Raw genomic sequence first — 13,251 nt, 5'->3', positions numbered from 1 at the left:
GTGGGCGGGGCTGCGACGCCCCGCAGGCGACGAGGAAGACACAGTAAGTGGGGCGGGGGAGGGTGCAGAGGCGGCTCCGTGCGGAGCCGCCCTGCCTTCTGCCAGCCTCCCCGTTGCCTGCTCGCACGCTTGTGTGCGAGCAGGCTCCCGCCCCCACGCCGACGGAACTCCTGCCGGCGTGGGGGCGCGAGGGGGCCGTGCAGAAACGGCCTCAGAGAAGGTCAGCAGAACACCTACTTCAGTGGGGTTGGGCAAACACATAAAGCTGTTCTATTTGATGGCTTTTTGAAGGAGGAGGAGTTTGGATTTATACTCCACCTTTCTCTCCTGTAAGGGGACTCAAGGTGGTTTACCTTTTTCTCCCCTAACAGACACATTGTGAGGTAGGTGGGGCTGAGAGAGTTCCGAAGAACTGTGACTAGCCCAAGGTCACCCAGCAGGAATGTAGGAGTGCGGAAACACATCTGGTTAACCAGATAAGCCTCTGCCACTCAGGTGAAGGAGTGTGGAATCAAACCCAGTTCCCCAGATTAGAATTTGCTAACTGATTGGCCAGCACGGTAATTTATAAGCCACATGAAGGTTGGGAGCAGGGCCAGTCGGGCTTGCCCAGCCTCATCTTCACATGGAGGCTGGTGTAAGGCCAACCACGCCCAATCTCTATGCGGAGATTGGAGCAGCAAGGGCCCATTTGAGCCTGGCATTAGCCAGGCTTGGATCCAGCTCTAAGCTGCAGGCTGAATCCAACCCTAACTGAGGCCAGGCTCAGACTGAGCACACAACCAGTCCTCCTTTACATCTGTATTGTTGGCTCTGCCCCCAAGCTCCGCTGGACCAGAGCCAGCAGTATAAAAGTAGAGAAGGACCGGATGTGTGCTTCATTTGGTGCTGGCCTCAGCGAGGCTTGGGGCCAGACACCTGGGGCCAGTAGCAAACAGCCACTCCGAACTCCACATGGAGATCAGGCAGGCTGCCTGGCCCCACAATTGAACTCCACATGGAGTTTGGGGGTGGGACCAGCCTGGCTGGTGGATTCACATGTGGATTCACACCACATGAATCTGAGAGGATACATCTGATGAAAGATTCATGCTTTTGAGTGATCTATTTTGCACGTATGTACATAGTTTTCAAAAGCACTTTATTAATATGGCACTGAGGAAGAGTCGAAAACGCCATTCAGCGCTTAGCGTTTTGCTGTTTGTTTAAATTGCGGCTTGACCATTCATCAAGACTAAGTGTCGGCTAAACATCTGTGTGACCTTGGCAGCTTGAATTATTTCGAGCGGAGAAGCCTGTTGAGTCTAATTAAGACGGCAATCTGTCAGCCGAGTTTGTGTGCCTTTTGGAATCATCGCATTTCGCTTGTATACTAACTCACAAAGATTACAGCTCTTTCATCAGCAAAAGTTGATACTTGATAACACCATATGAATTTCATCCACTTGTGACTTCATACGGTTTGACTTGGATCTGTTCGGCTATTCCTGGATGGGGAAGTCATTCTTGAGGTTTTTACACATGAATGGACTTATTTTACAATAGCACGGATTGGATGATAAGTATAATTGCTGATTATTGTATTATATGTTGCTGATTATTGTATTATATGTGTATGTGTATTAAGTACTGATTACTATAAATAGAGTATTCTTACACAATACTTCCTTGAGTTTTTGGCAAGTTTATATTGGGGAGTGGCTACCCCCTCCTTGTGTTTTGCTTCCTCCCAAGCTTCACGTGGAGTTCAGGAGTATAAGGTCTTGTACTACACTCCAGCCCAAACGGGACTAGGGCGCAGTTGCGGGGTGGGGGGGGGGAGGGCATGGCAATGTGCACCTAAGGAAGTGGTGCCTGGAGCTCTAGCCCCCTCTTTCCCCCCCCCCCACTACACCAGTGTACATGAACCAATTGCTTAAGATTATATAAGCCAGCTTTGAACAATCACTTTGTTAGATTTAGACCAGGATAAAATCTATGTTGCAAAAATTGAGACTTTTTTCTGTGGAAGAAACTGATCTGCCTCTTCACACACTGGCATTTTGCAAACTCAGTTTTTACCATTAATTCCCCACCCCCTTCCGATCTACTTGCGAAGGCAGGATCAGTCACTACCTCACCTGTTCCAGCAATCACAAGTAAAAGGCCAGCTCGGGAGGGGTGAGAATATCCTCAATGTTTAATACTCAATGAGACAGAATAAATCTGGTTTCCTATTACCAGCTCAGTTCTCCTCCTGCCCCAGCTGCTGGATATAGCATGCCAAGGACAGACATGGGCAGAACTAAGAAAGCACGACAAAATCCAAAACAAATAGTGTATTATGCCCTTGATCCAGCATGCTGTTAACAGGAAAAAGAGGCGCTAAGACTTTACCTGGCAAAAGCATCAGCACTGAGGACACAACCAATGATGTTTCCAAGGTGGGGTACGTTGTTGACGTAAGGCAATGCACTAGTGATCATGATATTCTTCATGCCTTCCACAGGCACTCTGGGAGAGAAGAGATATGAATGAACCCACATTTCATTCACAACATTTCATTCACGAGTGAACCCAGATTTCTACAGAGGGCAAGTTGTGCTTTGGCATAGGGAGGAATAGGGCTGTGCTCCAAGCAGATAGAAAGGAAACTTTCTTCTATGAGTTCTTTTTCAATCTCCTGCCCTGAATCCCAAAACAGTCATGCTCTTTAGTTGTTAAAAATTGCAGACCCCCCTACTCCTAAGCCCACAACAATATGTGGTTAGACAAGTCAACATGTGCTGTTTTCAGGAATTACACAGAGCCTAATACTCCAGAGGCTTTTATTTTCGATAATCAGGTCTCCTTATCAGATTTTGTGCAAAAACTTTCAAGCATCTTCACAAAAACATCCACATAAAAGAGTTTATGCACCTGACACTACAGGTTTTGCCCAACCCACCAAAAACTTCAACCCACCAAAAACTTCAAACGTCTTGTATCTGAGCAACTGTAGGTAAAATTAAACAAAAAATTACATGGGGAGTCATGAAGACATTCTGAGGGCATTACATTCCCAAAATATGTCTATATTTTTTTGAAAAATGCACAAGATTTCCAAAGTTTATTTTGAGAGTACAAGTTTTTTTGACACAGAATGTGGACTCTTTCAGGAGAGAGTACTCTTTCAGGACTCTTTCAGCCAGAGGTGTCCAACCCTGGTGCTTCAGATGTTCATGGACTACAATTCCCATCAGCCAATTGGCCATGCCAGCAGGGGCTGATGGGAATTGTAGTTCATGAACATCTGAAGCGGCAGAGTTGGACACCCCAACCTATGCTAAAGGGAAGTGTGTATTACTCCCTCAGGAACCATGAGAGCTTTAGTAATTTGAGTGAACACAGAGTCAGGAATCACACTGCACTGTTTGGAACTAAAGGTCACAAAAATGGGTGGAAAGCCACATGCCAAATGTAACTCGGTTCTTCTTCATTTTCAGTGCCCCCTTACGGTTTCCACTAAAGCATTTGCAAGGTACGTACACAGGCTGCTGCGGCTTCCAGGGCTTGGGGAGGGCAGCCGGCCCCCTGCTCCAGACTTCAGCGACTGCTGCTATCTCCTCCTCAGACAGGCGCTGAAGAGATTCCTCCTCCTAGAAAGATGGTCAAAAACAGATGCTTAAAACCTATTGCAGAGGTTCTTCCAGATGTTAGGCACCAGATACCTAAAAGCCTTACACGAACTGTAAGGATCTTTGAGATGATACAGGATATGGCATGGTCTATCAGAGCATTTAATACTGCTCTCTTCAGGGCATGCCACATTCTGTATCAAATCAAAGATCCTTACAGTTCGTGTAAGGCTTTTAGGTATTCCAGAAGTGGAAGAGTTTGGATTTATATCCCACCTTTCTTTCCTGTAAGGAGACTCATGGTGGCTTACAAGCTCCTTTCCCTTCCTCTCCCCACAACAGACACAACAGGTGGGGCTGAGAGTTTCGAAGAACTGTGACTAGCCCAAGGTCACCCAGCAGCAATGTCGGAGTGCGGAAACACATCTGGTTCACCAGATTGCAACTCAGGTGGAGGAGTGAGAAATCAAACCCAGTTCTCCAGATCAGAATCCACCTGCTCTTAACCACTACACCATGCTGCCTCTAAGTGACTAAGAGAATTAGCAGCAGTTCAGTTACTGAATCAAACCTCAGCCACAAAGTTACTATGCAACTTCCAGAAACTCTCTTCTCAGTCTAAGTCTTCCATTTGCTATGAGAGGTGGGGCAGGTAATACTGGCCTGCTTGACAAGGCCATTATTGTATTGTCGAAGGCTTTTACGGCCGGAATCACTGGGGTGTTGTGTGGTTTCCGGGCTGTATGGCTGTGTTCTAGCAGCATTTTCTCCTGACGTTTTGCCTGGATCTGTGGCTAGCATCTTCAGAGAACACGGCCATACAGCCCGGAAACCACACAGCACCCCAAGGCCATTATTACTGTGATAACACACATGAAATATTTTGAAACCTGTAAACACCATGTAAATGTGAAGTATTATTACTGAAGTCTGCACATTATTATTAAAGTCTACTTCAGTGAGCCCCCTCCCACACATGTAGAATAATCCACTTTCAATGCACTTAAAAGCCGGATTGTACTGTGCGGAATAGCAAAATCCACTTGCAAACAATTGTGAAAGTGGATTGAATGTGCATTATTCTGCGTGTGGGGAAGGGGCCTGATGTTTATATCTGTTTTTCTGCAACTATGAAGTTGCTGGAGTATGCAGAAACCCTTCCTTGCCCTTAAAATGTATTTAATTAAAACATTTATATCCCACATTATCACCTCAGACTCAAGGCAGCTGAAGTACCCAAAGTTCAAGCAATACAATTCCTTTGCCAGGGTTAGCGGTCCAACTGTGTTACTATGAAGGCGAATCAAATAATCGTGAAACACAATCCTAATTCATGTGGACAAAGGCCTCGTTCACACAAGTACCAGACAAAGTGGAAACTGGATCGTGGTGGGGAAAAGTGCCACAAAATCATGGGTGACTTATGGCAAGCCCACCAAGTTTTCAAGGAAAGGGTCATTCAGAGGGGGTTGCTTCTGCATAGCAACCTGGGACTTCCTTGGTGGTCTCCCATCCAAGTACTAACCAGGGCTGACCCTGCTTAGCATCTGAGATCTGATGAAAACAGGCTAGCCTGGGCCATCCAGGTCAGGCTGGCTTTTGTTTTAAATGGGAAGCATTATATTGCCCACAAGCACCGGATGAGGTACAGTCCAGCATTCACTTTAGACCAGGCCACAGCCTCACGGAGGAAGGAGAAACATACCTTTGGCTCATTGCTAGCAGGCTTCTCAAAGGCCAGGGTGGGAGTGGGCTGCTTCTGCAGGTAGGCCTTCAGCTCCTGTACTCCTTTGCGAGTCCAGAGAGTTTCGACAGTCTTCCTGCAATGCTCCTTCAGGCTCATGTTCTGGAACCAGTTCCTCAGGAATTTCAGGTCATCTTCAAAATCCAAAGGGACCAGAATTCATTCCCCAAGAAAAAAATTCACCGCGGTGCAGATGCTTGACGGCTCAGCCTCGGAAAACAGCCTTAGTTAGACCTTTGGTTTTCCAGTATTGCCCACTCTGATTAGCAGCAGACATCAAGGATCACAGGAAGAGGCATTTCATAGCCCCTGATCCTTTTAATGGAATACATCAGGGACTAAATCTGGGACCTTCTGCATGCAAGATACACACTCTGCCACCAGGCCTCAGCCCCACCCTTTTGGTTAGTAGCCTCCTTATGAGCAAAACCCAATTAATCCACCCAATCAGGGCATGCTAGCATCCCCTGCCACTGACTCAGAACCAGTTGAAGAGTTATCCAGTATTCCGGATAGGGCAGGCATTGGACAGGATCGCCCTGGATGGTTTCCAAACTGCGCTCCAGGAAATTCTTGGAAACTTATCAGTGAGAACATTAGTATTGCATTGCATAGGTTCTCAAACTCCCTTGTCATTCAAGTAAGGCAGGTGTCCCTATGGGCAGCTTTGAAATTCTGGCAGAGTGTAGTGGGCGCAGATAAAAAAAAATGGCTGCTACAAGAAGTGGAACCAACTACAAAATTGTTGCACCAGCTTATCTTCAGTCAGACACTGAAGATCCTTGTGCTTTGAAGGCAGCAGCTGCCAAAGCACCATTTTTAAAAATCGGCACAGTCAATCAAATCTCCATTGGCCAATGAGAAGCCTTGCTGGGCAAGCCCCATTTGGCCCCACCCATTTTTTAAAAAAAACACTTGGCAGGTACCATGGCATAAGTAGGCACAGATTCCTGAAGTAAACCAACACCAAGATTGACTAAGCGAGCCAGCGAGCCACATGAGCCACTGAGGCACCCTAGAACTTGCTTCTGAATCCCCTCTAGAAAGGCAAAAAACAATCCTCAGAAGACACCTAGATGCTAAAGGAGTCCCTCAAGGCATGATACTGCCCTGTAACAGTTCCAGATATCCAGATACTTCCTATACTGAACATAAGAGAGAACACTAAGGAGGGACTTCTTTATTACTTCATTTATGGTATGGCTTTCTCATTGAGACTCTGAGCAGATTACACGTGCAAAGTGCCTTCAAAAATGAAGCCAACTTATGGACAATCCAGGAGGGATTTCAAGGCAAGTAACTAACAGAAGTGGTTTCTCGTTGCTTGCTTCTGTGTAGGGACTTTCCTGGTGGTCTCCCATCCAAATACTAATGAGGGCTGACCCTGCTTAGCTTCTGAGATTGGAAGAGATCAGGCAAACCTGGGCCATCCAGGTCTGGGCCCAGGAAGATTACAGTATTAAAAATCAGTGCAATAAACATGGGACTGAACTGTGAGTAACGCATTGGAATCCGGCTGTCTTGTTTGGATGGAATAGGCTCCACACTTAGCTGAACGGAAGGGTCCAACCCAAGGAGTTGGTTTTCAACCCAAGGAGTGGGCACAAAAGGCACCACAAGCAAAGCCTGCTGGGATCTAGCTAAGGCAGCTGCCCATCAGCAGATCAATGTTGCTGTCTCTCATCTTAAAGGGGCCAAGTTAGAACAATCTCATCAGAGCTTGGACGTTTTGCAGGCTTGGTCCTAGTTAGTACCTGGATGGGAGACTACCAAGGAGGCCCAGGATTGATACGCAGAGGAAGGCAATTGCAAATCATCTTTGTTCATCTCTTGCCTCGAAAACCCTGTGGTTCTGTAATCATCACGTGTCAGCTGAAACTTCATATAACACGACATCATACGACCTGGACAGCGGATCTCACCTGGCAGCAAAGCTCCATCCTTGAGCAGAGGAAAGAGGGCTCCCCAGAAGACAATATCAACGGTCGACTCAGCATCCTGGATTAAAAGATCAGAGGCAACTGATTCCACCTATCTACACAGAAGGGACAGGCAGGACAGGTATCATACTGTTGCAGCAGTGCACTTCCAAAAGGAAGGAAGGGTTTGTTTGCAACAGCAGCAGGGCAAAATTGAAAACCAACATTAAAACATCAGGAGCAGCAGTGGCGTAGGAGGTTAAGAGCTCATGTATCTAATCTGGAGGAACCGCGTTTGATTCCCAGCTCGGCCGCCTGAGCTGTGGAGGCTTATCTGGGGAATTCAGATTAGCCTGTGTGCTCCCACACATGCCAGCTGGGTGACCTTGGGCTAGTCACAGCTTCTCGGAGCTCTCTCAGCCCCACCCACCTCACAGGGTGTTTGTTGTGAGGGGGGAAGGGCAAGGAGATTGTCAGCCCCTTTGAGTCTCCTGCAGGAGAGAAAGGGGGGATATAAATCCAAACTCTTCTTCTTCTTCTAAAATACCCAAGAGAAAGCTGGTGACAGTAGCTATTTCTGTTCAATGACATCTTGATGTAAATGTAATGTAACATTATGGGTTGGATACCGTGAAAAAAGGGCAAGGGAAGGCAAATTTTGCCACCCCCCCCCCCCCCCCCCAAATGGCCGTCCTTCAGGAGCAGAATTTGGTGAAGGCGAAGGTGGAAATGTCACGCTACCATACCAGGATGTGCATGTTTCACAAGTGGGCACACGCAGCGGGTGAGGTTGGGCCTGGGTGGAATTTCAATTAATCAATGCGAGCGCTGGCATCCTGCATTGCTATCTCTCCCCTTCACCTTCTTTGATTTTAGAGAGAATTTATATTCCATATTTCCACATATATAAATATTCAAAAGAGCTAACAATAATGGATTAAAATACAATCATTAAAACTCTGAGTAACGCACGCCTTTAAGCATTTCCCAAAGTCTGGAACACGTGTTTTCATACTTATCTAGAAGGCCAGCAAGGAAAATAAATGGACTAGCAGTGGAAGGAAGCTTTATGATCTAGGGGCAGCTGCCAAGCACCCCCTGCTGCGCATCCCAGGTGGGGTGTGTGCTTTGACCCCAAGCCATATAGGACTTTGAAGAAGTTCTGCAAATCAGGCTTGGAAACAAACATAATTGATACAAAACTGGCGCCATGTGGCCACTGCAGTTGATTTCCTATAAGCAGTTTTGAACCAGTTCAGATTCCGGAGCCATCTTCAAAGACAGCCCCACATAAATGCATCTTACAATAGTCTCATCTGGCTATTAACATTGCATAATACTCCAGCTGCAACGAAGGCACAAATACCAGTGCCAGGAGGCAACATCAGGGGAGGCCTTGACCTCTATGCCCTATAGTTGACCCGCTAGAGTGTGACGCAGGATACTAGACAAGATGGACCACTGGACTGGCACAGCAGAGCTTTTTTGTTCTTATGTGTGATCCTGGCCAAGCCAACTTTCCCCAAAACCAACTTAAACAGACAGAAGGCATCTGGCTTTGTTATTCGTCTTCAGCCAACCTGGGTGAGAGCCACGCAAAACTGGATATTGCAGGAAGTCCAGCCTAGATTGGATAAGCTAGCTAAAGAAAAATTTAATAAAGATTGCTAAGGCCATAGAGTCAAAGCTTTTAGATATATCTTGTAATGCCACAAAGCTCTCTATGGGATGTACCATTGTTGCCTACCTAGCCAGAAACAAAGAGGATGTGACTTACCCCATTGAGATAAGGTGTATTCTTTTTGGTAAGGGTTTGATCAATGTAGGTCAGTAGTTGCCAGATGATCTCCAAAATCTCTTCTCCTTTCTTTCCTTGCACCACATGATGATACAAGGCAGCAGCTACAGCAGGCTAAGAGGAAAAACACAGCATTAAGGGTCTGTTATTTTGTCTCTTCTTTTCTCTGCTTGCCTATCAGCAAAGGTGTAGCTGGGCCATACTGCGCCCGGTGCGCACTCTGTGTTTTCTGCCCCCCCCCCCCCGGTGCCCTGCCCCCCATCACCCCACACTTACCTTAGTGAAACAGTGCAGGCTGGAGAAGCGACCTGATCGTTTCAGGCTGGAAATGGCCTGGTGGGAACCACACTTCCCATGAGACCTTGGGGCTCGCAAGGTCTCCTGGGAAGTGTAGTTTCCACCAGGCTGTTTTCAGCCTGAAGGGAACAGGCCGCTTCTCCAGACTGCACTGTTTCACTAAGGTAAATGGGGGGGGGGTGCTGCAGGGGAGGTGCTGTGTGTGTGTGGGCGATTTCCCACCCCCACCCCAGGCACGCGCCCGGTGCAACACCCCCCCTTCCCTCCTGGTGGCTTTGCCTCTGCCTATCAGCCTTGTTCAAATTCAGGTTGCAATCTGTTATGAGAAATGGGTATCCAAGTTTAATCTGAACAAGCATGGTACGTTTGGGCAAGCCACAGGAAATCTACCCATAAAAACAGCCAGTTCCTAACACGACCAAACTCTAGTAGAGTGTGGTGTAGTGGTTAAGAGCACTACACCCTAATCTGGTGAACCAGGTTTGTTTTCCTCACTCCCCCACAAGAAGTCTGCTAGGTAACCAAGACAAGCCGCAGTTCTCTCGGCACTTCTACAGCCCCACCTACCTCACAAGGTATCTGTTGTGGGCAGGGAAGGGAAGGCAATTGTAAACCACTTTGAGACTTCTTAAAGGTAGAGAAAAGAGGGGTATAAAAACCAGTTCTTCAGTAGTCAACAATTTTTCCTTTGGCCACAAATTGTGATATGCGATATCACAGTCACATGACAGGAAAAAGGTGAGCCAAAGTTATGACCTCAACTATCAAAACCAGGACTGTGGACAGCAGATCAACAGAACCAAGGGCAGGAAGCACTAGCCAAGCACCAAGGGGTGCACTATGGGAGGGAAACAAGCAAGAAGAACATCCTGTCCATCATTCATTGACTTCAATTCACTGTCCTGCATCTCTCAGCCTGTGCACAAAGAGAAGCAGGGGTCATGCCACCCTTGCACTCTACGCATGTGTCCTAGTAGCAGGTCCTTACCAAAAGCAGCAGTCCCAGAGCGGCTCAACAGGTTGGCCTCTGCAATGTAAGGGTCCTGACTTATGGGCTGAAAATCATAACTCTAATACAGCCTATAACCGTGGGGGCGAACCTTTGGCACTCCAGATGTCATGGACTACAATTCCCATCAGCCCCTGCCAGCATGGCCAAGGGCTGATGGGGATTGTAGTCCATGACATCTGGAGTGCCAAAGGTTTGCCAACACTGGCCTATAATATGGATGGTGGGGGCATACAGATAAGAAGGCAAGGCTGCTCAGACAGAAGCAAGCTTAATCTGCAAATGCTGGGTTTGTCAAAGACAGGGAGTGAGTCTGTGGTCCCCAATCCCAGTGGCATCCTCAACTGCATGTCTTTTCCCCCCTCCTGCTGACCATGAAGAGAAATTGTGCTCACCTCCAAAATGCACACAGACCAGTCACTATTATGATGGGACTCGTGCCAGTCATGTAAGAGCCTGTTCTCTTTGTCAGAATTAACAAAGACGAAGAAAAAGTGTTTGGATTTATACACCACTTTTCTCAACCATAAGGAGTCTCAAAGCAGCTTGCAAACTTCTTCCCTTCCTCTCCCCACAACAGACACCTTGTGAGGTAGGAGGGGCTGAGAGAGTTCTGAGGGAACTGTGACTAGCCCAAGATCACCCAGCAGGCTACATATGGAGGAGCAGAGAAACAATTGCAGATCACCATATAAGAGTCTGCTGCTCATGTGGAGGAGTGGGGAATCAAGCCTAGTTTTCCAGATTAGAGTCCATCTGCTCTTAACCACTACATCATGTTGGCTCTTGCTGGGCAGACGAAAAGGGCGTGGTGTGTCCAGAAGGGCCTGCCTCAGAAAAAGGCTAATCGACTTTGGATACTTAAGAGATCGTGTGTCTTTTCCAAGATATAGGACATTGTTAGGTGGAGAAGGCAGGATTAGACACCAGCCCAGTGGCAGCCTCAAGTGAATGTGCCACAGAATGGCCGTCATTCATATCCATGAGGAAAGAGCCATCCTGGGAAAACCTGTACAGGCGGGTGTCAAGATAGTATCCATCTTGAAGGGATTTTCCAGCCTGAACTAGTTCTCTGCCTCTTGCAGGTGCAGAGTGAACTCTCTCATCACAGGCTTTCTCAAGGACATGTCCCCATCAGACTGCACTGGATCATGTGCTGCAGTTGAGAATCTCAGTTGGGAGGGGAGCAATTTGCTCATTCTCTGGAAGGTTCCATGAAGATAGCCCTAAGGTTGATTGTGGAGGGTTGGCAGGTTGGGGCCCACTTTCTCAATAAGGGTAGCCAGTAAAAAGGATAATCTCTTGTCCCTTTTCCTCTCCCCCCTCCTCACTGCTAGAAAGGCACTTGTATTAAGCTCTGGAAACTTTATGCCTCAAGTACCAACCATCCAGTGTTAGCACTTCGGTAAGTAATCAGCAAGGTAGCGTTGTTATTTTTCTATTTATCCTGTCACCACTGAATCGTGTTCCGTGTTCTAATATCTTTTTTCTAATTTTTCTCTAATGGAACTATTTTTAGCTTTTGACTGTGCGAGTGCCTGTGCGAGTGCCAAAACCAGGTAAGCTCGGTTACGTTATTGCAGCACAACTGGTTTGCTAGGATACAAAGGCAGAAAAAACTGCTTTGTGTCCTTCAGTCTCAAAGGGTTCATCTCACAGGGACAAGGAGTTGCATCATCACTGCATGCAGGATACATAGATACCTTGCACATATTCACTGCCCCCAGGATCCCTGGAATATACAGCCCCACCTTTCATGCACCCCATAACTTACAGTGAGGGATATTTTGTAAGGACAGTAAGTGGAGAGATAGCCTCATCCAAGGGAACCTGTGCATGTGCCATTCAACTAGTAAGTAGAAGAAGAAGAGTTGGGATTTATACCCCACCTTTCTCTCCTGTCGGGAGACTCAAGGTGGCTGACAAGCTCCTTTCCCTTCCTCTCCCCACAACAGACACCTTGAGAGGCAGGTGGGGCTGAGAGAGTTCTGAGAGAACTGTGACTAGCCCAAGCGCACCCAGCAGGAATGTAGAAACACATCTGGTTCACCAGAGAACCCTCCACCACTCAGGTGGAGGAGCAGGGAATCAAACCTGGTTCTCCAGATTAGAATCCACCTGCTCTTATCCACTACACCACACTGGGTCTCAGTAGTAAAGGTGCCATTTCTCCTCCTCACATGCCTGGATCTAGATGGCCCAGGTAGTCCAATCTTGTCAGGTCTCTGAAGGTAAGCAGAGTCAGCCTTGGTTAGTACTTGGAAGGGAGACCTGCTCTGCTTTGCAGAGGCAGGCAATGGCAAACCATCGTCTCTTGCCTAGAAAACCCGACGAAGTCCTCATCATAAGTAAGCCGTGACTTGGGGGCACTTTCCACCAGCAGCACCTTCTCACACTTGTTTGCCCTTCAAGAACAGATAGATGCATGCTACTGCCTCCTAATGCCAGTTTACCCACCTGCAGCTCAGTCGCTTCCCACTCCAACAACTGATTGGTGAAATTGCTCTGTGCCTGAGTAAAATCGTTCTCCTCTTTTCCGGACAGAAAGAAGAAGTACCTGGGAGCAGAGAAGGATACTGAGCACCCGAGGGCATAGTAGGCATACACTTCTGAACTCACCTCAGGGCTGGGATGTTCTTCCAGAAGATTGCAACCCTGGACTAAAGTGTCTTAGAGCTGTAGTAGCTCTTTAGGGATGCTGCAGTGGGCAAACTCCATACTTTAAAGCTAACCCCAAATCACCCACTCTTTGATGCCAAGCACAGAACACAAGGAGACAGCACACAGATGCTACGTCGCAATGTTGTGTTCTTGTCAATCTGAGCCCATTGCAATAATGGGAATAAACAAACAATATGAAGCACAGGAGGAAACACACAAAATAAATA

General features: G+C 47.3%; 1 protein-coding gene across 1 annotated transcript; it reads right to left on the bottom strand.

Annotated features, from left to right (window-relative positions):
• Positions 1-2,359: 2,359 nt before the first annotated feature.
• Positions 2,360-12,999, bottom strand: LOC125425417 (methionine--tRNA ligase, cytoplasmic-like; the record flags this gene model as incomplete). The annotated part of the gene is made up of 6 exons (XM_048483024.1): positions 2,360-2,493; positions 3,508-3,617; positions 5,302-5,474; positions 7,263-7,338; positions 9,037-9,171; positions 12,821-12,999. Coding segments are annotated over 6 exons (794 nt in total), but the record flags the coding sequence as incomplete, so codon positions are not given.
• Positions 13,000-13,251: the final 252 nt, after the last annotated feature.

This window comes from Sphaerodactylus townsendi, unplaced genomic scaffold, assembly GCF_021028975.2.
Source record: "Sphaerodactylus townsendi isolate TG3544 unplaced genomic scaffold, MPM_Stown_v2.3 scaffold_420, whole genome shotgun sequence".
NCBI classification, from domain to species: domain Eukaryota; kingdom Metazoa; phylum Chordata; class Lepidosauria; order Squamata; family Sphaerodactylidae; genus Sphaerodactylus; species Sphaerodactylus townsendi.
The sequence above is the reverse complement of the archived record's forward strand: the minus strand, read 5'-3'. Positions and strand labels throughout refer to the sequence as shown.